Source organism: Pleurodeles waltl, unplaced genomic scaffold, assembly GCF_031143425.1.
Source record: "Pleurodeles waltl isolate 20211129_DDA unplaced genomic scaffold, aPleWal1.hap1.20221129 scaffold_69, whole genome shotgun sequence".
In the NCBI taxonomy this organism is placed as follows: Eukaryota; Metazoa; Chordata; class Amphibia; order Caudata; family Salamandridae; genus Pleurodeles; species Pleurodeles waltl.
Window position 1 is genome coordinate 2,590,033 of NW_027150390.1, and position 27,606 is coordinate 2,617,638.

At 47.2% G+C, this 27,606-nt stretch overlaps 1 protein-coding gene across 1 annotated transcript in view; it reads right to left on the reverse strand.

The window, feature by feature from the left end:
* LOC138279164 (cytochrome P450 2J5-like) overlaps positions 1–24,864 on the reverse strand; it is a 117,018-nt gene extending 92,154 nt beyond the window's left edge. Inside the window, exons 1-2 of the mRNA XM_069219385.1 lie at positions 24,694–24,864; positions 2,009–2,171 (exon numbers count right to left, since the gene is read on the reverse strand). Of these exons, the coding sequence (XP_069075486.1) occupies positions 2,009–2,171; positions 24,694–24,864 (334 nt within the window). The remainder of the gene's footprint in view (positions 1–2,008; positions 2,172–24,693) is intronic.
* Between the last annotated feature and the right edge of the window lie 2,742 nt (positions 24,865–27,606).

Here is a 27,606-nt window from a genome sequence, read left to right on the forward strand (position 1 = left end):
TAGGAATGTACTTATCTATGCTCTTATCACCCGACTGCAGGTCCTTACTGTCAAGAAATCTCAATAAGAAGAAATGTGCAGGTTACAGAAGCACACACTGAATTTTCTATCTTCAAGTGGGAAACACAGGCTGGAACTGGATATGGATGAGGTCTCTCTTTTTCATTCCCTTTTTCCCCTAGTGGATACGGTTCAGATAATCAGTAAAGTCTGAGCATGCATCTGTTGGAGGGAGTTGGGTAAAAGGCATCTGCTCCTGTGGAAGTTTGATTTAATGGGTAATCTCCTGACAGGTTTTCAGGAGCTGAAGTTACAGAGTTGCAGTAGCCATCTTGGATACTTTGTTGCAGTTGTAGAGTTTCTAGAGCAGTTCTGAGGTTGATACAATGGTAGAAGGTAAAGCAAAGGTTGCAGAGTAGTCCTTCTTGAGTCTTGCAAACCGACTCTGAGGAAACACCCAGAGGAGAGAAGCTAAGTAGCCCTCAGAGGGGGATCTCTCACATAACCAGGTAAGCACCTATCAGGAGGGGTCTCTGACATCACCTGCTGGCACTGGCCACCCAGATGCTCCCAGGTTTCCCTGACCATCCTGAAATCAAGATGGCAGACCCCAGGGACACTCTGGAGGAGCTTTGGGCACCACCCCTGGGGTGGTGAAGGACAGGGGAGTGGTCACTCCCTTTTCCTTTGTCCAGTTTCTCACCAGAGCAGGGACTGGGGGTCCCTGAACCTGTGTAGACTGGATTATGCAAGGAGGGCACAGTTTGTGCCCTTCAAATCATTTCCAGAGGCTCTGGGAGGATACTCCTCCCATGCCTGTGACACCTATTTCCAAAGGGAGAGGGTGTAACACCCCTCTCCTAAAGGAAATGGATTGTTCTGCTTTCCTGGGATTGAGCTGCTCAAGCCCCAGTAGGGCAAAAGCCTGTCTGTGAGGTGGCAGCAGCTGGGGCTGCAGTGAAAACCTCAGAAGACTGGTATGGCAGTACTGGAGGTCCATGGTGGAGCCCCCAGGGTGCATGGAATCACCCCCCCCAATACCAGAATCAGATTGGGGGTACACTTTACAGTTCCTAGACGCCTCACATGGCCATATTCGGAGTTACCATTGTGAAGCTACATATATGCATTGACCTATATGTAGTACACACTTAATAATGGCATCCCCGCACTCACGAAGTCCGGACAGATGGGCCTGGATGACGTGGGGGCACCTCTGCTAGTGCAGGGGTGCCCTCACACACAGGTCCTATGCACTTAGCCTTCAGGGTCTGAAGGTTAGACATATAGGTGACTTATAAGTGACCTGGTGCAATGTGAAAAAGTGTTTACACTATTTCACTGAGGCTGCAATGGCAGTCCTGAAGAAGTGTTTGTATGAGCTCCTTATGGGTGGCAAAAGAAATGCTGCAGCCCATAAGGATCTCCTTGAGCCCCAATGCCCAGGGTACCTGGGTACCATATTCTAGGGACTTATAAGGGGGTCCAGTATACCAATTTGGTGTGGAATACTGGGTTACCATTATGTAAGTCCAAATTTGGAACCAGAGAAAGCATAAGCACTGGAGTTCTGATTAGCAGGACTCCAGTGACACAGTCAAGCATACTGACAACACAGTAAAACATACTGACATGTAGTCCACAAAATGTGAGCACTGGGGTCCTGACTAGGAGGATCCCAGTGACACAGTAAAAACACACTGACAAACTCTGACAAACAGGCCAAAAATGGGGGTAACCACGCTAGAAAGAAGCTACTTTCTCACACAACTGCCCTGCCTCCAATATCCCAGAGCTAGCTTACGAATAGTAATGTGTACTTCAGAAAACATTGGATGATTTACCTTATCCTAATTAACTTGGTTTCAAGAAATCATGTAGCTTCAGAGATTGCGTTGGGAGTTGGTGATGGATTGATCACTTCCAGGCCATGCCACAACAAAAATACCCCAGACCTTCATTATGGTAGCAAAAGAAACACAAACGAAACACAAAGCTTTGTTTTTACCCTTTTCAGATGCATATTTCTTTATGTATGGGGTGGCTGGACGTCCAGAAAAAGTGTCATAGTTGGTGACAAGTGCTTCCTTCACTGCAGTGTAACCATTAAGCACAATCACTGGTGTCTGCCCCATCCACAGGGTGAAGATACTTCCATAAACCTTTGCCAGCTGAAGATGAAAAGAATAGAAAGGGGTTAGTCATTTAATACCTTTTCATGCATGAAAGATCCAAGAACCCAGAGTGTTTATTTGAAAAGGGGGCCTGACTGACACATCTAAAGAATCCCTCTGCTGACTTAACCAAACTCGCAAATTACCACTAATATCACTCCTTCTCTACTCAGCCAAAGTCATGGTAATCCATCAACAAGCGCCCCTCCTATTGCCTTATCAAACAACAGCTTCTCAATCCCACACAGTAAGGGTTCGGACCCAACCACCTCATGGAAACCACCCTTATTTTAGCATACAATGAAATCCGGATGATCCTTGACAGAGGGGAAAACGCAGCCCATATCCTGCTTGACCCACCAGCAGCCCTCTACACCATCTGCCACTCCATCATAATCCAACAATTCCACAATGCAGGCATCCCGGGACTTGCCTTCAAAGGGATTGTCTTCTTCCTCACTAGAAAAACTCAAACCATCAACATGCCCTCCTACGCATCTGAAGCACAAGATCTTATTTGCGGAGTCAAGCAGAGCTCCACATCCAGCCCAACACTTTTCAACATCTACATGACCCCATTGGGTGATGTCATATGAGCTTACAATGTAAACATCCTCACTTACGCTGATGACACATAACTGATAATGTCCCTTTTGAACAACAACAGGAATAAGTTCACCACATGCACAACAAAAGTGGCCCTCTAGGTGAAACCTAATTGCCTCAAATTGAACGTGGACATGACTGAAATGTTAGTCTTCGGTAAGTCTTCGCCCCTGAACTCCACCTGGTGGTCCTCAGATCTTAGACCCACGCACTGCTCGCAAGCGAGAAATCTCAGAATCATCATAGACAACAAATTGGATGGGCCCACCCAAGTCAACGCAGTGGTCTTGGCCTTCTTCAACACACTAAGGATGCTGAATAACATCTTCAAGTGGCTACCAGACAACACAGAGAAACGATCACCCAAGCCCTCATCATCAGCAGACTAGACTATGGAAACAACTTGTACACAAGGATTACTGACCATCTCACAAGAAGGTTGCAGTTCACCCAAAACAAAGAATCCAGACTAGTCCTCAACCTCCCACACCAAGCCTACATCACACCACACTGCAGGGAACTACACGGTCCTGATACAAAAGCCTGCACACTTTAAACTCCTAACCCACACCTACAAAGCTCTCCTCAACACTGGCCCTGCCTTCCTGAGCAGCTGCATTCAGTTCCACCAACCTTAAAGATACCTCTGCTCTGCCTGTCTTTCACTAGCACACACTTCGCACAAACACAAAAGCAGAGCAAGGGGGCACGTCTTCTCACACCTGGCACCCTAAAGCCTGAAACAACCTCCCACAACACATTTGAGCCACCTCCTCTCTTCATGACATTCACAAGAAGCTGAAGACCTGGCTTTTTGAGGTAGCCCACAGACTGACCTCACATACCTGCTACAGAGTGCCTGGACACCCTTGCAGGTGTTTAGCGTGCTATACAATTAGTGATAACATAACATGTCCTTGTGTACAGTGTGGAGTGTGATGTAGGTGTAAGATTAAGGGAGGATAGATTGATATATGTAGAGTGATGACAACTTGTCTCACACACATAATTTGTCCTCTCTATAACCTGTAAGAAAATTGAGAATGCTCAGACTTTAAAGATTGTTCGTACTCTAGAATGATTAGGACTTGCTATATTTGTAAGTCCAGCAATAATTTGGAGAAATCCTGGAAACAAGCTATGATTCATTAGAAGCTGATCACAGTTGAAAAGAAGATGAACACAGAAAAAGCACAACATTCCCTTTAAGGGCAGAAGAGCAAGCACTCTAAGTTCAGGATTTACACAAATGTAGGTAACTTTAGGGTAGCTCTAGATATAAAGAACACACATGATAAAATCATGGCAAATGTAGAGAAATGTCTGAACTTATATATGACAAGAAGGTGCAGGTCAGAGAGAGATGCAGGTGTGTAGGGATGGTGCATGCCAACAAACCAAATTAAAGACTGGCTGAAAGCATTTATACACTTGAATGTGTCTCTTTGCGCAGAATTTACCACAGTGCCTAACCAAACTTATTCGTCATCAATTTCTCCTTTAAGGTAGTAAAGGATGTCCAAAGGCTAGGAATTCCTGATAGTGGGGGCTTAAACTGTCAAAGACCACCTTCTGTGGGAGGTACTATACATTTGACACTTTCAAAGCAGCTTTGTCCTTGCTCTAGATGGCTCTAAAAATATTACAATACTGAGGAACTACAGTTAAAGATAAGTAACTGATTAAATTTATATAGTTTTGTAACATCTATAGATATATACGTTTCCAAATAGAGATTAAAATGTGCGTAATAATGAAGGAGTTGGAGGGTTGGAAGAAAATGGATCACCTTTATTGAAATAGGTGCTGAGGAACAGCTCAACCTACTACTTCATCCTTAAGAAATTCTGCATCCAAGCAGCAGTGGTGAGTGAACGTATGAGCACTCTTCCAGGTCACTGCTCTGCAGATATCTGGTAAGGAGACTCCAGCAAACAGTGCCATAGATCTGTTGCAGTGACGAAGAGATGGGATAAATATTTGATATTTGGCACCATATGCAAACCTTTTTCCATTTTAAACGTTATGTTTTTGTTAGTACTGTCTGCTCTTGCCCAAGATAAAATCTCTTTATAGTCTGGGGGAATGTTTATGGCCCTCATTTTGACCCTGGCGGACTTTTGACCGCCAGGGTAAATGTGGCGGTCCCACCACCAACAGGCTGGCGGGGCAGACCCCCCACTTTATGAGTGTGGTGGTTTGGCCTCTGCCAACCGGCCACATCTCCAGTCATACTGCCATGGCGGTTAGAACCGCTGGACAGGAGATGATCATCTCTGATCCGGTTGTCCACAGAAGACTGCTGGCACTATTAGGAGCCGGCTTCACGCCATGGTTTCCGCAGCCATGATGAAAAGGCTACCGGTGGCAGGGAATTTCTACCCTGTCACCAATAGATGGCTCCCCCCCCCCCCCCCCCAGCAAGCACTAGATCCCCCCACCCCACCTTCAACCATAGAGCCCCTTTCCCCACCCCCACCCCTTCAGTCACAGCACCCTCCTCCCCATCCCTCTTCAGCCACAGTGCCCTATGCCCCCACTGTCCACCCCCCTCCCCGCATACATGCACACAGACACCCACACGCACCATGCATACACCCATTTACCTACACTTACATACACGCATTCACTCGCACGCATTAATATACGCATTCAAGCATGCATCTATAATGCATTCACAACATTCATACACTCATTAAAGCACGCATACTCACACCCATCCAAACATGCATTCTCACACGCATACACACTTCCATGCAGACACGCACTCACTTCAACATTCAGACATGCATACAACCATGCAACCACACATTCATGCACACATGCAGACACCACACACTCATGCATGCATGTACACATAAGACCCCCCACCCTTCCACCCACCTCCCCTGTCGGACAATCACCTTACCTGTTCTGGGGAGAAGGTTGTCTGGCAGGGAACAGAAAGGGGTGATTCCACCTCTGGCAGTGCCCCACCAGCATGACACCACCAGGCCTATTATGGCCCATTATACGGCTAGTGGAGTCCTACTGGCAGGGTGGGGCAGGTGGTGGAACCCCCAGGTCACCTCTGCCCGCCACTACAACTACTGCTGGATTTCTGCCCAAATTGGGGTGGAAATCCAGCAGTAACTGCGATATGGTGGGCGGGAGAGCGCCAGCACTCCTGGCACCTGCGGTTTTGGCAGTCTTCGTGGAAGACTGCCAGAGTCATAATGGGGGCCTAAGTGTCCAAACTCATGGAACTCAGGAGCCAGGCTGCTAATCAAAGAGACGGGGTCTGGATGTTGAACTTGTGGGAGGCTGGTCTTGTGTGTGGTGGGTACCTATGGTACTTACACCTTATACCAAGTCCAGGTATCCTTTATTCCTGTAGTGTAGTCAGTGTCTAGAAGTCAGGCTCTCTAGAGGTAGCTGTGTATGAGCAGCCAAGGCTTATCTAGGAGACATGCAAAGCTCATGCAATACCACTGTAGTCAGACTTAGCACAAACACACATGAAAGAAAACCCTCAGTGTTACAAAAAGAAGGTACTTTATTTTGGTGACACAAATACCAAAAATACCATAGAAGCAATACTCCCTTAGAAGGTAAGTAATACACAAATTATATACACTAGTATGCAGAAATAGGCATAAAAACAGTTAGAAAACAGTGCAATCAGTGAGAATCGCAAAAGGGAGAAATGGCCCTGGGGGAGCACAAACCATTCACTAAAAAAATGGAATGCTAAAGTTGGTCCCCCAGCTAGGTAAGTGTTGTGTGTAGAGGGGAGCTGGGAGTACTAGAAAACCCCAAAGGTAAGTACTAGAACCCATCCCAGCGACCAGGCAAACAGGAGTAAATCACAGTAAGGTTCCCAGAACACACACAGAAACGAAAAGAAGATAGTGGGGCATGCCGGGGACCAGGAAGGGCCAGGAGGACTCTACCCAGGAGAGGGAGTCAGAGGGGGCCCTCAGAAATACAGAGAACTCACAGAAGCCCAGGCTGCACCTACAGGAGCCCCACAAGACGGGGATAGGAGAGTCATAGAAGAGGCCCATGCAGCACTATGAGAAAGGCTCCCACGCCGCTGGAGAACCATTCAGGGAGCTGTGTGTCACAGGAAGGAGTGCTGGGGGCTGGAGCTTCAAGATGCCTGAAGATCTTATGGAAAGTATGCCAACAAGCCTTGGCAGCTGCAAAGGACACGGTGCATGGGGGTACTGTCCTGTTTGTGCAGGCAAGGGCTTACCTCCACCCAAGTTGGACAGCTGGAAGAGAGGACCATCGGGACCACTTCAGTCTACCACCCTTGATGCAGGACTCGCACGACTCAGCAGGAGGGGGAATCCACTCAGCCGGTTGTTGTCGCAGTTGGTGCCTGCACCCCAGGAGAGATTCCTTCTTCCTACTGATGCAGGCTGAAGACAGGCTGTCCACAGAGGATGCACGACCGGGGAAATGTTGCAGTTGCTGGAAGGAGCCGGAGATACAATGTTGCAGAAGGTGTCTTGCTTCTTCATTGTAGCGTGTAGGGTCCTGAAGAGTAAGGATGCAGTTTCTTCCTTCAGACGTCGAAGTGGAGGGTGAGGAGGATTCCTGCTGGAGTCTTGCAATCTGAAACTGAAGAACTACCCAAAGAAGAGACCCTAAATAGCCCTCAAAGGGGGATTGGTCACCTAGATGAGTGACCACCTAATGGGAGTGGACTCTGACATCACCTGCTGGCACTGGCCACTCAGATGCTCTAAGAGTTCCCTGCCAATCTTGAATCTAAAATGGCAAAACCCAGGGAACCTCTGGAGAAGCTCTGAGCACCACGTCTGAGGTGGTGATGGACAGGTGAGCGGTCACTCCCCTTTCCTTTGCCAGTTCTGCGCCAGAGCAGGGACTGGGGGTACCTGAACCTGTGTAGACTAGTTTATGCAAGGAGGGCACACTTTGTGCCCTTCAAAGCATTTCCAGTGGCTTGGGGAGGCTACCCCTCCCAAGCCTGTAACGCCTATTTTCCAAGGTCGAGGGTGTAACACCCTTCTCCCAAAGGAAATCCTTTGTTCCTCCTTCCTGGGCTCGAGCTTCTCAAGCAACAGGATGGCAGAAACCTGTCTGGGAGGTGGCAGCAGCTTGACTTTGGAAACCCTCAGAAGGCTGAAATGTCAATATTGAGGGTCCTCTAAGGAGCCCCAACAGTGCATGGAATCATACAACCAATGCTTGAAAAAGCCTTAGGGTAAGATTCCAACATGTTTAATACCAAACATGCCTATGTTCAGAGTTACCATTATGTAGCTGGACATAGGTATTGACCTTTGTCCAGTGCACACGTAAAATGGCGTCCCTGCACTCTCGATGTCCGGGACAATGGGCCTGGAATTCATGGACCACCTCTGCTACTGCAGGTGTGTCCTCCCACACAGGTATCCTAGGGGTGACTTATAAGTGACCTGGTGCAGTGAAAAGTGTCAGTGAAAGGGTGCTTGCATCTTTTCACGCAGGCTGCAATGGCAGACCTGCAGAAGTCTTTGCTTGGGCTCCCTATGGGTTGCAAAATATATGCTGCAGCCCATAGGGCCCCCCTAGAACTCCAATGCCCTAGGTACCTTAGTACCATATACTGGGAACTTATGATGGGGCACCATTTTGCCAATTGTGGGTGAAATACAGTGATAACAGTTACCAACAACTAACTTTATAGGAGAGAGCATAAGTACTGGGGTCCTGGTTAGAAGGATCCCAGTAGACACAGTCAAACACACTGACAAACAGGCCAAAAGTGGGGGTAACCAAGCTGGAAAGAGGCTACTTTCCAACAGAACTTGATCCTTGTTCATCGTTAACAGTGATGGAATCAGTTTGAGTGGAATGTGCCGCTGTGTTGGAAGGAGAAGAAGCTCCATAAAACCAGTGCTGACGCAGCCATGCTGGGGCTATGAGTATCACCTTGCAGGGCTCAGCCTTCCTCTTCCTGATGACTTTTGGAAGGAGAGGAACGTGAGGAAAGGCATAGGCAAATATGCCTGACCATGCAATTGAAAATGCATTCCTCCACGATCCCGGATGGGGATGCCAACTTGCGAACAACTGGCATTTCTCGTTGTGAATGGTCGCACAGAGGTCTTGATTTGGTTTACCCATTGAAGGAAGATTCGATTCAGTGTGTGCTGGTCCAGTTCTCACTTGTGGCAAGATGTTTTGAGCCTGCTCAAGATGTCTGCTAAGTAATTTTGTTTCCCAGGTAGGTGTTCCGCCATTAGATGTTTTTTGTGACAAATGCACCATCTCCATATTAGCTGAGCTCCTCGAATATTAGGTGAGATCTGGTGCCACCTTGATTGTTTATATAGTGCATCATCGTTCTGTTATCTGTTCTGGCGAGCACTCAGATTTGTCAAACCCTTGGAAGGACTGCCTCTAAGACAAGGTACGCTCCTCATAACTCGAGTATGTTGATGTGGAGGCCCTGGTGTGAAAATGGATATTTCCCACCAATTTGGAGGTCTTGAAGGAACTCTCGCCACCCGTCCAAGGAAAAGTCTGTGGTCAGCACAAGAGGTGAGGGTGAAGCCAAAAATGGTAGGTCGATTGACAGATTTATCGGTTGTGTCCACCAAGTTACAATTGAGAATTGACAGTTGGAGTGACTTGGATGATGTCATTGAAGCTTCTCTTCACCTGTGCCCTTTGGGTGTCAAGCTTTTCCTGAAGTGAATGCATGAAAAGCCAGCAGTGTGGTATTAGATCGATGCAGGAAGACATCATGCACAGAAGAGATTTGTAAAGACAAATGGAAAGAGACCATCTATTTTGTATTGTCTTTGCCAGTATGACCAACTTTTGTTGCCTCTCGTCTTTATTTAAGTTTGTGTCTAGGACTGCTCCCAAAAACGTTATCTGTTATGACCGATGGAGAGAAGCCTTTGTCAGATTGAGCATGAGATCTAAAGTGCTGAACAAGCGTATGCCAGCCATGGCGGGCACTCTTGCTGACTGGTTGGAAGGCGTTGACGAACCCAGAGTCAAGGTAGAGAAAGACTTGATGTTGTTGCTGTTTGAGGAAAGCTGCTATTGGGGAGAAGCATTTCGTAAAGATTTGAGGGGCGGACTTGAGAAGAAAGGGTAATGCTCAAAGCTGGTAGTATTTGCTGGCTGCTGTAAACCTAAGGAACTCTTGTGCTTTGGATGGATTGGAATATGAAATTATGCATCTCAAAGGTCTAGGGATGCTATATGGTCTCTTCTGTTGAGAAGCTGAAGAATATCTTTCAATGTAGCCATCCAAGAAGCCTGTTTTTCTAGGTATTTGTTGAGGTTTCCTAAATCCAAGATTGGTCTCCACTTCATTGACTTCTTTCCTATGAAGGCGAAAGAAGAGTGGAAATCTTTCCCTCTGACTCCATGAAAAGGCAATTTTCTGTACTGCCAGGTGCCAAGCAACTTAGCAGTGTCCATATCTGTTTTAATTGCTTGGAGAGCATCGTAGGGCAGATCTAGTATGTTGGTTTGAACCTCAGGTGTAAACAAGGTGGCTTTAAGGCAACCTTGATGGCATAAAATAGTTGCTCCAGCCAGTGGTCTGAACCCAGTAGTAGCGATGTCCATCCCACAGTCAATGAGTTCAGAAGATGTGCATTACCCATCTATTAAAATATTTTTTGCCTCTCCTTTGATGTCGTCTGGTTTGTCCAGATATGGAGCAATATCTGACCATATTTGTCTTACATATGTACTCAGCAGGGCCAATTAATTCACAGTTCTGACTGTGATCGCTGACATAGCTGAGAAACACTTCCCTATGTTTTCGAGTCATCTGCTATCTGTATCTGGGGGTGCTGGCAGAGGCGTTCAATCAATCAATCAATCAGTAAATTTATAAAGCGCGCTATGTACCCGTTAGGGTTTCAAGGCGCTGATGGTGGGGTTAGCTGCTATCGGTCGAATAGCCATGTCTTGAGGAGTCTCCTGAAGGTGAGGAGGTCCTGGGTCTGGCGCAGGGAGGTGGGGAGTGAGTTCCAGGTCTTGGCGGCGAGGTAGGAGAATGATCTGCCGCCGGCGGTCTTGCGCTGGATTCGGGGAACGATGGCGAGGGAAAGGTTGGCAGAGGAGAGTTGGCGTGAGGGGATGTAGAAGTTGAGTCTGTTGTTCAGGTAGGCGGGTCCGGCATTGTGTAGAGCTTTGTGCGCGTGGGTGAGAAGTTTAAAGGTGATCCTCTTGTCCACGGGGAGCCAGTGGAGGTCCTTCAGGTGGTGGGAGATGTGGCATCGGCGGGGTATGTCGAGGATCAAGCGGGCAGATGCGTTCTGGATGCGTTGGAGTCGTTGGATGTCTTTTGTTGGGATGCCTGTGTAGAGTGCGTTGCAGTAGTCAAGTCTGCTACTGACGAGGGCTTGGGTCCCCGTTTTTCTGGTTTCCGTTGGGATCCACTTGTAGATTCTGCGGAGCATGCGGAGGGTGTTGAAGCAGGAGGAGGAGACTGCGTTGACCTGTTTGGACATGGTGAGCGCGGAGTCGAGGATGAAGCCGAGGTTTCGTGCGTGGTTGGCTGGAGTAGGAGGGGGGCCTAGTGCAGTGGGCAACCAGGAGTCGTTCCAGGCCGAGGGGGAGCGACCGAGGATGAGGACTTCCGTCTTGTCAGAGTTTAGTTTCAGGCGGCTGTTTCTCATCCATTCGGCGATGGATTTCAGTCCCTCGTGGAGGTTGGCTTTGGCGGTGTGTGGATCTTTAGTAAGGGAGAGGATGAGCTGTGTGTCGTCGGCGTAGGAGAGGATGGTGAGGTTATGCTGACGGGCCAGTTGTGCGAGGGGTGCCATGTATACGTTGAACAGCGTTGGGCTTAGCGAGGAGCCTTGGGGGACACCGCAGATGAGGTTGGTGGCTTCGGAGCGGAAGGGTGAGAGTCGGACTCTCTGGGTTCTACCGGAGAGAAAAGAGGAGATCCAGTTGAGGGCTTTGTCTTGAATTCCGGCTTCGTGGAGGCGAGTAAGTAGGGTGCGGTGGCAGACCGTATCGAAGGCGGCGGATAGATCTAAAAGGATGAGGGCTGAGGTTTTGCCGTTGTCCATTTGTTGTCTGATGTCGTCTGTGGCGGCAAGGAGTGCAGTCTCAGTGCTGTGGCTGCGTCTGAAACTGGACTGGGAGGGGTCTAGGATGGAGTTGTCTTCGAGGTAGTGGGTGAGCTGTGCGTTGACGATCTTCTCGATGACCTTCGCTGGGAAGGGGAGGAGGGAGATCGGTCTGAAGTTTTTGAGGTCGTTGGGGTCAGCCTTGGGTTTCTTGAGGAGGGGTTGGATATCGGCGTGCTTCCAGCTGTCCGGGAAGGTTGCGGTGTCGAAGGATAGGTTGATGATCTTGCGGAGTTGGGGGGCGATGGTGGAGTCGGCTTTGTTGAAGACGTGGTGTGGGCAGGGGTCAGAGGGAGATCCAGAGTGGATGGAGTTCATGGTCTTTAAGGTTTCGGCATCATCTACGTGGTTCCAGGTGGTGAGGCGGTCGGCGTGGGAGGAGTTGTTGGGGGTGGGGTCTGGCGGAGGTGTGGTGATGAAGCTGTCGTGGATGGCGGCGATTTTCTAGTAGAAAAAAGTGGAGAGTGTGTCGCAGAGTTTCTGGGATGGTGGGACATCGTTGACGTTGGCGTTGGGGTTGGAGAGCTCCTTCACGATGCAGAAGAGTTACTTGCTGTCGTGTGCGTTGTTGTTTAGCCGTTCTGTGAAGTGGAAGCATTTGGCGAGACGGATAAGTTGGTGGTGCTTGCGGTTGGCTTCCTTGTGGGTTGCTAGGCTGTTGGGTGTGCGCTCGAGAATCCATTTTTTCTTGAGTTTCTGGCAGGTGCGTTTGGAGGTGATCAATTCGTCTGTGAACCAGGCTGCTTTTTTTTTTTCTTGGTTGACGGTGGGCCTCTTGAGTGGTGCGAGGGTGTTGGCGCAGTTGATGATCCACTTTTGGAGGTTGATGGCGGCGGAGTCTGGGTCGGTGGGGCCGGTTGGTGGGTTCTTGGTGAGGGTTCTGGTTAGTTGGTCTTCGGTGACTTTTCCCCAGCGGTGGTGTGGCGGTAGAGGGGTGCGGTGGTGTTCGTTGTTTTTCTTGAATGTGAAATGGACACAGTGGTGGTCGGTCCAGTGGAGTTCGGTGGTGTGGCTGAATACGATGTGGTTGCTTGCAGTGAAGAGTGGGTCTAGGGTGTGACCGGCGACGTGTGTGGGTGTGTTGACCAGTTGTCGGAGTCCGAGGTTGGAGAGGTTGGTGGTCAGAGATGCGGTGTTGGCGTTGTTGTTGTTCTCCATGTGGAAGTTGAGGTCTCCCAGGAGGATGTAGTCTGTTGAGGCGAGGGCGTGGGTGCTTGCGAGGTCGGCGATGGTGTCGCTGAAGGGGGCTCTTGGTCCTGGAGGACGGTATATGAGGGTTCCTCTGAGGGTAGTGTTGGGGTCCGTGTGGATCTGGAAATGGAGGTGTTCGGCTGTCTTGAGGGTGTCGTCCGTGTGGGTGTGGATCTTGAGGGTGGATTTGTGGGCGATGGCTATCCCTCCACCGATTCCGTTGGTGCGGTCCCTTCTGGTGATCTTGTAACCGTCAGGGATGGCGATGGCGATGTCTGGGACCGAGGAGTCGTTCCACCAGGTTTCGGTTAGGAAGGCTACGTCTGGGGCAGTGGTGTCGAGCAGGTCCCAGAGCTGGATGGCGTGCTTTCGTGCGGAGCGTGTGTTGAGGAGGATGCAGTGCCGGTGGTTGGTGTTGGTTGTTGTAGGCTTCGTTGTTCTGTTGCAGGTGAACTTGCAGGTGCGGCAGGAGAAGGGTCCTTTGGTGTGCTTCGGGGTGGCCTGGAAGCAGGCTGTGGAGGGGCCAGGGTTGAGGGCGAGGAATTCGCTGGCCGAGTAGCGAAGGCTGGGGATGCGGGGGGCGTGAGGACCAGGGGGGGTGGCGCTGGGCGCAGTCCAGGCACGGATGGGCGCAGACGGGCTTGCCTCTGGCGCGCCTCCGGCGCGGACGCGCAGCACCAGCCATTAAGAAGGGAGGGGGGAGGGGGAAGGAGGAGCAGCTGGGAGGCGGGAGGCGGGAGGGAGCGGCGAATGGGGGCGCGAGGGGGGAGGGGCCGCAGGGAGGCAGCGGCAAGGGTAGATCGGCAAGGGGGAGCGCACAAGGGGCGAAAAAACCAGGGAAAAAGCATGGCACAAACAGTAAGGATTCCTAGATTCCTAGATTTTCTTTGAGCCACTTGAAAGATGACTGAATCTGGTTTCAGATGACCCGTGAGGCAGGCTTGAGCATCCTCTGGGGCCTTATATTTTTTATCAAGCCGTGGTAACAGTGCTGTGACCAAGGCTGGATTGTGCATTTCTTTCAGGCCCTCCTCCCAAATATAATCAATAATGGGCATGGTGCAAATAGTCTTTCTGAAAGGTTCTTTAAAATCATAAAGGGAACAGTCCTTTTGGTTTGTTGGAATAGGAAGCCCAATCGAAGCATGCCCTCTCTAATATATAATATACTGCCCTCTTATATCTTCTGGCGGAGAGTCAACAGGTGTTGGTGAAGGAGATAAGGGTGTTGGTAGTACATAATCTTCCCATTCGCCATGGAAGTCTTGATGTTCCCTTTCTTCTTGCTCCTCCTCAGATGATGTGGGGTTATCCAACTGTGTCACCTGTGAAGATTGTGGTAACTATGGGTAGAAGGCAAGTGGATTGCAGTTGCTGGGGTTGCAAGGGGAGGGGAAGCTGGGCTGCGCTGAGCAGGATCTGTAGTAGGTGAAAGTTTTTTCCTGTAGTTCGACAGCATAATTTGTAGATCTGTCACTAACGTTCATAGAAGACATAGAATTTCTTCCTGATATTGCTGTGGTTGTTGATAATGCGCCCGGAGGCCTTAATAATGCTGCATGTATTCTTCTCCCTCATCATCATCAGAGTTCTCCTGGGATTTAACATTCAGTTGTGAAGGGCTAAGAGCAGCCTCAAAAAGACTCTACTCATCAGAATCTTCATCCAAGAGGTGGGAGGACAATAATGAAGGCACTTTAAATAGTGCTGTGTGTGCTGGTGTGATTATTTTTTGTGTTTATGTTTCTTGACAGGTTTGGTTGCTGTCGAGAAGGTCGCCAACGAGGCTGTCGACAATGGAAGTTGCCCTCTTGGCTATCCAAGGCCTATCGTAAGGGTGACTTACATGTACGAAGAAAGGCTTGAGTTTGGCAAAGGTTTTATTTTGCCAGGTCGAAATGGTAGTTTGAACTGCGCACAGGCTGTGCAATGGCAGGCCCGAGACATGTTTGGAGAGCTACTTAAGTGGGTGGCACAATCAGTGCAGCTGGCCCATTAGGAGCATTTAATTTAAATGCCCTGGGTACATGTAGTGCCGTTTTATTATAGACTTTTAAGTAAATTAATATGATAATTTGGGATATGTATAATGCTACTATATTAAATCACTCAATATTGCATAATGCTTTACTATTACCTTTCATAGACATTAAATTGAAAAAGAGAATCAAAGGATTATACTAATTTTCAGATTATAATCTAACTAAGTCTTAAACAGATGCAATAGCTGACATGTTTACACCATTCTATTTTAATAACGCAATAATTCAGTTGCAACAGAAAGATAATCCTTTTCAGTACCATGGTTCCTTCTAAAATAACACTGGGTGAATAACATGCAATATGACTCTTTTCCCTGCTGCAGAAAGGTAGAAGGGAGTAATGGGAGATGACTTGAGAAAGCATGGGCAGGTCTTTTTGTGATCAGTTGTTTTTATAGTTGTGCACCAGTGAAGAAGCTTAGTCCTCACCACCGCACCCCAGGTTGCAGGACAGACCCTGGGAATTAATACCCAAGTGGTGGGGTTGGCAACCAATCCCAACAAGGCACCTTCATCAGCATACCAGCACAATGCCTTGGAATGCTGGTGTTGTACACATGACATGCTTACTTCTGGCCATCCTAAGTAGTTTGCTCTACATGGATGCCAGCAGACCTGTTTTTGAATGCGGCATCATACTGTAGACCTCTCCCAGCATAGCATGATGCTTGGCGGTAGTGTTTTTCTACCATATATGAGAGATTTAGGGGTTATCAGCTTGTCCACTACTAGCACCAAAGGGAGTTGCAAGATGGCACGCAAGTTCAGGCTTTGGGCTCAGGAGCAAAACCGGAGGAGGATGGTATGGGAACATTATTTGGAAAACCTCTGTAACTTTGCGGATCTTGGGTTTAGCTAGCATTAATCTGCTGCAATCCTAATATTAACTGTGATGCCCTCTTTTGTTGTAAGTAATCTCACTCTTTGGGCAGTTGTGGAATCTCCCTTGTGATAGTTACAAATTTAAGAAATATAGTCATATTTTATCATGTCATATAGCTATAAGCACATTATTAAATATTATAATTAGGAGTTAACATGGTCCTGACATGGAACTTTATTTCTCTGATGTACATGAATTAAAAGTGTTTTGCGGTAAATCATTTTCTGTATGTCCTAATGTGGGCAACTGGGCAGGAAGCGGTCAGAGTGGCACCAGTTTTTCCTTCAACAAGACCCCCACACATTCAAACAGACATCCCTGATTTACAGCAGCCGTTCGCCTCAAGCTGGAGGAGAATACTGATGCTTATCCTGCAAGTATCCAGGAAGGAGCAAATCAGTAAGGATGATTATATATTATAACATATAAGGGTGGTACAAAATGGAGATAGGAGCTATGCCCTAGCAAAGCACCTACAGTGCCATGATGGAGCAGATTGGCAACACATGTGTTATTATGGAGTTACCGGTGGGAAAAAACATAAAAGAGAAGGTCATAGGATATTGTACCTGAGTCCAAAATTATTATCAAACTCAAGACTAAGGTGCCACATGGACTTAACAGGGACAAGGAAATGCACAGTCATTTATAACAACCACATATGTAAGGGTTGGGAGAAACTGATAAAGACTGGAGTCCACAGATCTGGTGGTTTAAGTACAGAGTACAGAGAGATGTGGGTGACTCAAATAGGATGCGAGGTTTGGAAATGTAATGTCCATGTTAGAAAGGAAATGCGCATGATCCATGCAATGTCATCAATCTCATATTGGTTGGAAGGATAAGCCATATCGAAAAGATATATTTAATACAAACTTCTGGGTATGTCTCCATGGGATAAGAGTTCCGACTACAATTCATCAGCACTTACTAGGGGGAGTGTAGTCCAAGAAGTATATATATAATACATGAGATATGTGTGATGATAACAATATTAGAACCCACGAGGTTGGAAGAATATACTTATATATGATGACACACATAGAACGAACAATGTCAAGGTGGATAGGTGACATGATGATTAGTTCAAAAAAAGATATTGATATGCAAGTAGACTACATATCCCAGTAAAATTGATGAGATACAAAAGATAAAAAAGTTGACCCAAATGCATCCTTGATGAATAAAGTGGGGAAAGAGTACATATAGTAAAAAGAAGGTGAAGACTGTCTAGAAAATGGCCACATTAGTAGAATGAAAGAATAACCGTAATGAAAGTCGATATATTGTTAACGATATAACCATGTACATGTAAAAAAAAAGGTGAGGAAAAGGGAAATGAATTTCAATGTCTTTTGAAAGGTATGGGGTCCCGCAAAATTGGTATGTTAATTGTTTTATGTTTAGTTGTATTTGGATTTGTATTTTTTTTAGTTACATTACATTTCCCAAAATGCTGCTTAATGGCAGAGATTGGAAGTCCATATATATAGGCAACATAAACAACGCACTCACTTGCTGTGATAGTCGAAACGCATTGGTGATGAGGATGGTTGTTCTGAAGAAGAATAAATATTGGTATAAAGTCTTTTGGAGTGTTGCCAATTACTTTTGGAAGGAATTAATTGCAGGGAAATGGTCCATCCCTGACGCAGGCACCAGCCGAGGAGCGCGCTGTGAGAGGACTGTTTTGCTTGGAGATATATATATATAGCTCAGTAGCCACACTACATAAACTATAACTCTCTACTCTAACATGCACTGTGATGACATAAATGATATGATTTGCAATGTTAAAAGTGTTATTGTAAATTCTATTATTTTAGATGGTATAATTATTGTAATGTAAAAAGGGTATTAGCAGTGCATGGAGAAGGCTTGAGTTCTAACTCATGTAGTATGGCTACTGAGTTCATATATATATATATATATATATATATATATAGATAGATAGATAGATAGATAGATAGATAGATAGATAGATATGTATATGTATATATAAGTGTATATATATATATATATATATATATATACAGATATATATATTCACTGGAAAAAAAACAAAGGCTACAGGGACGTTTTAAGTAGGTTCTGAATTTACTCATAAAATAACCATATAAATTCAGCAGTTAGAGTTATTTCGAGTAAATATAACTCGCGCCCTCTCAATGCACAGTTGTCTCATCAATAATTTTATTGCAAATGTTGCAGTGATAATATGAAAGATGGAATAGAAGATGTCATCAATGATATATGTGGAGTATTTAGAAGTGCATGGCGAAGGAGCGAGTTATAGTTACCTTAGGGCACAAGTTAAAGTTCTTTGAAAGAACTCTAACTATAACTGCTGAATTTCTGTGGTTTTGGTTGAATAAATTCAGAACGTAACTATAACGTCCCTGTATCCTTTGTTTTTTCAGTAAATGTCTATGGTTTTTGTAATATAAAGTCATTTTCATTACTATAAGTTGATCCAACCATCACTGCGCATGGCCTTTGGCCATGTGTGGTGGCGGTCGGCCGCAAGACCTGGCCTGTGGCCTGACACTGCAGCTGACCCCCTAATCACCCAACCCCACACTGCGCAGGGCCCTTTGGCCATGCACGGCAGGAGTTGGCTGCGGCCTGTGTCTCTGGGTATGAGAATAGGTGTGAGAGGGTATATCTGGGGGTGAGAGTGGTTGTGAGAGTGTGTGTGCCTGGGTTTGAGAGTGGGTGCATCAGTGTCTTAGTGGGTGCGTCAGTGTCTGTGTGGGTCTGTGAATGCGTGCGTGAGAGTTTGAGTGGGTGTGTGAGAGTTTGAGTGGGTCTTTGAGTAGATGCATGAAGGTCTGTGTGGCTCTGTGAGTAGGTGCGTGAGGGTGTGAGTCGGGCTGTGATTGGGTGCACAAGGTTCTGAGTGGGTCTGTGGGTGGCTGAATGAGTGTCTGAGTGGGTCTTTGAATAGGTGTGTAAGGGTCTAAGTGGCGTGTGAGTGGGAAAAAGAGACTGAAAAAGAGAAATTGAGAGAGAGAAAGAGTGAGAGGGAGAGAAATAAAGAGTTTTTAGGCTTTGGTGAATGATATACTTAGAATGAGATATTTCTGGACAAATTGAAACGGAAATGTATCATTAAAAAGAGTGAGATCCCCTTTCAGTAGGGACCTTACACTTTTAAAGTAATTAAAGTAAGAAAAGGACCACAGACACCCAGACCAGAATTCTCAACTTTCAGTGAGATATTCAGGGTCTGAGTCTTTAACCATTATGTCACAGGTGCCTGCTTATACTATTTGAAGTCATTGAGACCATTGCAATGACCATCTCTCTCTTCCATCCCATTATGGAATAGAAGAGAAAGTGACAGGACTGCGGGGGGAGCCTGAGGACCCCCACTTTCCTAGCCAGCTCCCCACATCCTTTGGGAGCCCGCATTGTTTCCCCAAGCAGAGAACTGCTTTTAATAGCAGCTCCCTACTTGCTGGAGTAATGTTTTCATCTGTTGTACGTGCACGCATATTTGTGCGCAGGGAACACAGATAAAAACTCTGCTTTATGACAGAGGGGCTGTGGGGGTCTGAAACGGACCCCTTTCACTCTTTTATTGTAGCCCCAGGCAGGTTGTGGTTCCTGGGCCTGTGGGGGGGGGGGGGCATGGCCCACCGCATTGCTTGTATGTAGTGCCCCGGGGCGGTGGTGGACCTTGGGGGTGAGGGGGGATCAGGCATCCACCACACTGTTTATAATTACTGCCCCGGGGAGGTGGCAGCCCCAGGGCTGCGGGGGCCACGCTGCCCCCACATTGAATAACATTTAAGCCCCAGGGAGGTGATGGTCCTCGGGGCTGCGGGGGTCCAGAGCCCCCCCACACTGAATTACATTAAAGCCCCAAGGAGACGGTGGTCCCTGAGTCTGCAAGGGGGTGGGCCATGTGCCCCGTCGCATTGAATGTAATATTAGCCCTGGGGACGTGGCAGTCCGCACACATAGGCCCTCATTCTGACCCTGGCGGTTTGAAACCGCCAGGGCAGAGGGCCGCGGAAGCACCGCCAACAGGCTGGCGGTGCTTCATGGGCAATTCTGACCGCGGCAGTAAAGCCGCGGTCAAAAAAGGGCAACCGGTGGTTTCCCGCCGGTTTCCCGCCGGTTTACACCTGGCCCAGGGAATCCTCCATGGCGGCGCTGCTTGCAGCGCCGCCGTGGGGATTCCGACCCCCTTCCCGCCAGCCTGTTCCTGGCGGTTTATACTGCCAGGAAGAGGCTGGCGGGAACGGGTGTCGTGGGGGCCCCTGCACTGCCCATGCCACTGGCATGGGCAGTGCAGGAGCCCCCTAACAGGGCCCAATAATGATTTTCAGTGTCTGCTTTGCTGACACTGAAAATCGCGATGGGTGCAACTGCACCCGTCGCACCCCTGCAAATCCGCCGGCTCCATTCGGAGCCGGCTTCCTCTTTGCAGGGGCTTTCCCGCTGGGCTGGCGGGCGATCTTCTTGAGATCGCCCGCCGGCCCAGCGGGAAAGTTGGAATCACCGCCGCGGTCATTTGTCCGCGGTGCGGTGTTTGGGCGGTTTCCGCCCGGCGGGCGGCGCCCGCCACCCGCCGGGGTCGGAATGACCCCCATAATGTTTTTAGCCCTGGGAAGGTGGCGGTCCCTGGGGCTGGAGTGGGATGGCCGGGCGACCCCCCGCATTAAAACTGTCAATGTCCCTGGGACTTTGCCCACCCGAGGGCGTGACAGTCTGCGCTTCGTTTGTTTTTTATTTTTGACAGATCTGCCGCAAATTGCAGCAAAAATTTTAAAAAATGCTTTTTTGCTCTGGGGGTTCCTCTGGGATCCCAGCACCAGAGCTAAAGGGTCAGTGTGACTGTACCCTGGTCCCCCTTTTTCTACACTTTTTTCAGAGTCTTGGCTGAAGCCGAGTCTCAACATGGCAGCCAATAATTCCTTGTTGAAGAATTGGCAGCCAATCAGGTCTCAGCACGGGATTGGAAGAGGTTGCTAATTCTTCACATCCCTAAATATACAAATTTGGATTTTCATTAATTTCTCAAAAACTACTGAACGGATTTACACCAGTAACAAAAAGTCCTCTTTCTGGACCAAGAGTCACCGTTCTGACAACTTTGGTGTAATTCCAACCAGTGGATTCAACGCTTTTGCTGTTCAAAATCTCTATGGGAAAAACACGTTTTGGGACCCCCCTTTTTCTTGACCCTGCTTGAGGGATTACACCAAATAACTAAAAGTCCCCTTTCTGGACCAAGAGTTACATTTCAGCCAAAATTGGAGTAATTCCGTCCAGTGGTTTCGGCGCTGTTGCTGTTCAAAATCCCTATGAAAAAATGAATGGAGCAAACACGGTCTGGGACCCTCCTTTTACTCGGCCCCTACTTGACAGATCACCCCAAAACTATCCAGACAGCAGCTGAAGTGACCACCGTTGTTTTTTGTAAAACTTCGAGAAGATTCATCAAATGGCACAGAAGTTATTAGCAAAACAAAAAAAGCTTTTCCTATGGAAACTAGGGGGCATATTTATACACTGTTAGCGCCGGATTTGCGTCATTTTTTTTATGTAAATTCAGCGCAAACTTGTCTCCAAAATTATACTTTGGCGCTAGACCCGTCTAGCGCCAAATTTATGGAGTTTGAGTCATTTTTTTACCGTGGAAATCTACCTTGCGTTAATGAGATGCAAAATTACTCTAAGGCCTTTGCGCCTTATTTATACTCCAGTGCAAAAATGAAGCACGGGAGGGGGAGGGCCTTAAAAAATGACTCTAAACCAGTTTAGAGTCATTTTTTAATTCCTGGGTCAGGGCAGGCATTAAGGGACCTGTTGGCTCATTTCCATGGTCTGCGACCATGGAAGCAGTCCACAGGTGCCCTTCCCTTCCCCCAGGGACACCCCCTGCCACCCTCGCCCACCACTGGGGGACACCCATGGTTGGGGGGACCCATCTACGGTAAATAGAGGTACGTTTTTTTGTTTTTTTTAAAGTGTCATAGGAGGGCCTAACTTGGGCCCCCCTACATGCCACTGCGCCCAATGGCCATGCCCAGGGGACAGAAGTCCCCTGGGCGTGGCCATTGGGCAGGGGGTCAGGGGGGCATGACTCCTGTCTTTGGTAAGACAGGAGTCATTTCCATGGGGGTTGTGCGTCAAAAAATGACGCTAGTCAGGTTAGAGTCAATATTTTTTACTCTAACCTGACTTGCACCATTTTTGGCGCACAACCCCCATTCCTCCCTATGCCACCACTGCCCGTTTAGCGTAATTTATTTTTACGCTTACCAGGCCGCAGCGCCGGCTACCGTCATTCCATAAATAAGGCGCCCGGCTAGCATGTTGGAATGGCAGTAGCCCGCGTTAAACTTTTTGACGCAAATCTGCACTTGAGCATGTTTGCGTCAAAAAGTATAAATAAGGGCCTAGGTCCGAACTATAACTACCTAATGGCAACTGCCACTAGGTCATATATATATATATATATATATATATATATATATAGTTACCTACATATATATAGTTAACTTAGGGTGCTAGTTATAATTACTTTAACTCTAACAGCTGAATTTCTATGGTTTTGTGCGTGTGAATTCAGAACCTAACTATAATGTCCTTGTAACCTTTGTTTCTTTCTCTGAATTTCTTAGGTTTTTTAAATGCTAATTCCCAGCTATAACATCTTTGTAACCTTAGTATTTTTCTGTCAATTTCTATGTTTTTTTTAATGTCAAGTAATATTGTTTAATTACTTTAAATTAACCTACCCACCCTGCGAACAACCCACCATAGGTACCCAACTCTGCGCCACACACGGCTTTTAGCTATGCATGGCAGGTGTTGACTGTAGGGCCTGGTCTACGCAGCCAACCTCTTTTAGTTTACATGGGTCTGCACTGGGAATGTGGTGGTCCCCAGGGTGCTATATGGCCTGGGAAGGGAGGCCATGCGGACCCCCTCCAACTTTTTATTTTATTACAGGCCCCAGGGAGGTGGTGGTCCGAAAGCATAGGTGGATGTGCATGACCTCTTCCAATGAATTTAAATAAACCATGGGGAGGTGGGGCTCCCTGGAACCTGGGGGGTCCCCGAAGCCCCCCTCAAGACTTTCAATGAGCCCCAGGAAGTTGGTGGTCCCCAGGGCTTCAAGTAGCCACAGAAGGGGATCTGCATGGCCCCCCTCCATAATAAAAATGAAACCCCGGGGATGTGTGGACCCTGGGGCTCAAAAGAGCCCATCAAGGAGGAGGTCCTCACAGCCACCCTCCAATATTTTCAAAAAGCCTTGGTGGTTGGTGGTCCTCGGGGCTCAAAAGAGCCCTCAGGTGGGCTTGTGTGCCCCCTCCTTTTTTGTTATTATTGCCACATGCCCTCGGGACCAGGCACACCCAGAGGCTAAATTGTAAACAAGTGCAACCGACGAGCTTGTTTTATATATATATATATATATATATATATATATATACATATATACATATATATATATATCTTATTGCCGGGTTTGCGGACCGTCAGTAAATTTTGGGGAAAATTTTAAAAGAAAATTCTTTATTGCCCTGGCAGAATCCCTGCTTGACCCCAGTTCCTGGGCTAGGGGGCCAGGGTATTCCTACCCTGACCCCTTTTCTTCTATTTTTCAGAGGGCCAAAATGGCTGCCAACTATTTCTGGGTGAATTATTGGCAGCCAATCAGATCTCAGCGAGAGATCTCTGGGATTTGCAGGCCCCACACTCCCCTAAAGACACACATATGATTTTATTTTCAATTAATCAAAAACTACTGAACTGATTTACTTCAAATCACAAAAAACACGCTTTATCGACCAAGCGCTAGCTTTCTGCCAAATTTGGTGCAATTCGGTCCAGTGGTCAGGGCTGTAGTCTTGTTCAAAGTCCCTATGGGAAACTGCATGAAGAAAACACAATTTGGGACCCCTCTATTTCTCGGTTCACACTTAACGAATCACCCTGAAACTTTCAAGACAGCAGCTCCAGCGAGTGGTGTACTAATTTTGAAAGTATGTATTGCCGACTCCCAGTTGGATATATATATAGATAAATAAATATATAATCAAATATATACATATATATATATACATATATAAGGCTGAAAAAGAAGGCTTCTCCGACAAAGGTTTGTTGTGTAGGGAGCGCAGCTTTTCATGCTTCTGGGAGCCTGTATTTGTGGGGGCGGAGATCTTTATGGCACATTATGTCCTTGGAGGACAATGCTCCTTCTTTCCTCCCTGACATCCTCCCTCTGTCCCTTCAGCCCTCCTCTCGTCTTTCCTTCCTTCCTCCCTTTTTTTCTTTCCTTCAATTCTTTTCTTCCTGCCTTCCTCCTCCATTCCATCCATCCATCTATCCATCCTTCACCCCTTACTTCCTCCTTTTCATCTGACACTGAAAACTCACAGGTGCACCCTGTTAAATTAAGTTATATATGAAAATATGAATTGTAAAAACTCAGCATTTAAGGTAAAAATCAGACGAACAGACTTAAATAATTGAAAGTGGCACTGTGCATCCTACCACGAACCAGACACTACATACTCAATGTCATCAAACAGACAACTATTTACAAAGCGCCGAGAAGGCAGGAGCAACAATGCACATAATCCATGCACACCCACAGAAAAGAGAAGGGACAGATCAAAGAGTCCACACAGGCCCCTCCAAAGGGGGCACAGCGCTGGGCAACAAACCTCAATTAATCGATCGTGATGGAAAGTAAAGTTCAGGGTCCAGAGGTTGCCTATGACCGGCATTGGCTTTGGTCCGGGAGGAAGCCGTCTGGAGATCCAGTATAGTTTTAGAAACTGCAGGAGAAGGATGACCAACAGCAGGACTATTAAAGATCCACTCGTCCAAACCATCGTGCCACTGGACGGTCTCGGGTTTCTTGAGTCCCTTCTGCGGTCTGTGGGTTGGTAGCAGTGACTTTATTCTATACTCTGCAGGGTTCTCATCCATTCCCAATGATTTAAGTCTTGAAAATCCTGTTCCTCCTCACCAGTGCACATGGATTAGCATGATGCCTGCAGCAGTTGTGCAAGAACATTAATTATTTTTGGACCACACCTGTCCGCTTTTAACATCTTTATTGCCAACATCTTCTGGTCCAGGTCCGGACAGGAAGAATACAATCGTGTTGGCCAAGGAGTCTTGCACGAGTCAATGGGCTTGGATATTAAAGTCATTAAAGGGTCATATGATCACTGATTATTATTCTACCAGCCTCTGATCCATGGGCATGCACGTGCCACCCTCCTCCATCACGTGTAGAACCTTCCCTTTCTGCAGGACACGGCTGTCACTGGCTTTCCAAGTCCCCACTTTCACCTGCATCCATATTTGTTAAGGAACGTGTTCCTGGACTGCACCCCTCAGGGATACCCAGTCTCTGCTTTAACATCTGTGACACTGAATGAATGTAACTGTGTGCATGTGGAAAAGGTCATTCAATTATCTATAATACAGGAAGGAAAGAGACTGGGCTGCAGCTGAACTGTGCCTACATTTTCACTCAAGGGCACCTCTGCAGTCAACCAGATAGCTAATTGGTATACTTAAGGTGAGTAGTATTGAACTGGGTTCTTGCTTTCTAGAGCCAGCCAGCACCTGCAGAGTGCCTGTGACGTCATCAAGGAATGTTGGGGGTTTGGGTGACTGAAAGCTGTGAGAGACAGAGAAGAAACATGATTTGGTTTTATCTGGAGGTTGAGAAAAGCATTTCTGAAGGTGGCCTCAAGGCCTAGAGTTTGTATTTGAAATCTACTTACCACAAATGATTAGATTATGAGGGGGGCGGTCCCAAGCTTCTAACTTTGATCAACTTTCGGTTGACATACAACTGCAAAACGGCTGAACAAAAATTTACCAGCCCCAGAAAAGGCACCAAATTTTGGAAATGCTACTGGAATATTTTTAAAAAAATTATTTTTTGTTTGCAAGTTTTGAGTTATGCGCTGAGAAAGTTTACTAAGGACAAGTCCATATCATTTAACAAAGTGCCATGTTTGGGTATCCTTTTGATAACATATGATCAATTTGAAAAATGTAACAAGTTCAAGTATTTGGATCCATAGCCCTGAGGAATGCCCCAGATCTGGTTAGGCGCTCTATGAGGGCAGAAACATGTCAGCTATCTGAGACGGGCTGAGCCATTATTCTCTGCATTACCGTCAAACTCTGGGGTTATCATACCTGTAGACACCACAAATAAAGGTAAATATACTTGTAGTCCCCAAGGTATTTTTAATGTTTCTGGATGCCTGTCTTGTCCAGTAGTTTTATCTAAGAACTCCCTCCGATTTAGCTCCACCAGGAGGTTGGGTCCACCCTGGCGGCTCTGTCCTGCCAGGGTGGGGAGAGGTCACTGATGATGAAGCGTGACACAAATATGTGTGTGACTTCCTCTTCCAGACGGAGAGTTTTTCCTTGTGCTCTGGTTGGACAGCAATAGTGTCATTTCCCAAATTGGGTTATTAGGCTGCTGACCTCTCCTGGGCAAGAGTCTATGTACATTTGTGCCACCGTACCTGTTATGTTAAGGATGTCTGACCTGGGAGGATGTATGGTGGCTTAGTAACCTCCCCCTCGCTCATAAGGGTTGAAGATATCCAACAGATATCCCAAAACCTTGCCATATTAATCACAGATCAATTCAAAGCACGCTACTTGGTACAGCCTCTATTGGTACCGCAGATATTCCAATTCAGCATATTTCAATTCTGTACAAAGTTGTGCAGTGTTAGGCTTACAAGTCTCACAACACCCTTCCATTAGCCAAAAACCTATCTTGACACTTACAGTAATCCAATGTGGCAGGAGTGCAGATCTGTTTCAAAGAGTGAAGTTGAAATATGCAGGTCATATTACCGGTGTGATCTGGTCATCCACTGCCAAGGAGGAATCAATTTTTAATTCCAGATGTTTACATTCCACACAGGGGAGGGGAGGGGGTAGGTCCCAGGGCTACAAGCCAAAATGGAAGCTTCCTGAAAGGACATGGCTTCAGCAGGCAAAGAATTCCTGATTTGTCTCTGTTGACTTTTAAGTGGTTTAGGCTCATCCAGTGTTGCACATTTAGAAGATAGTCTTAAAGTTTTTCATCGTCACTCCAAGGATGGTGTTAGCTGTACAATTGTTTAGGTATCATCAGCATAAAGTAATAATTAAAACACATCGACTGCATCCAGCCAGCAGGTCTGGTGTTAGCCAAGAGCCTTCGATTGTAGTGAAATTATAAATGCAGAATATACTTATTGGGGTTTTCAGCCTGCCCCCATCATCCATTGGCCTGCTGTTGTGTCCTCCGTCACACACAGCGAGAGATGAACACAGGAAAGCAGAAGGTACACCGTGTCCCCCTCTCCCCAAAGTATGACAACGGTGTTTTGTTAGGGACTGATGGCACATGCCAGCTGATGGATCCCTGGCCCGTCTAGTGCCATGCATGTAACAGCATTTTTCAAAGTGACATATTACTTTGTGCTGCAGCCTGTCCTGTTGTTACAGGCATGCCCTACACTTCAAATGTGGCCCTTCGCCCTGCAGTCTTTCTGGTGTAGAGGAGGGTCTACCAGGTGACCACCTGCACTCAAGGGCACGCGCGC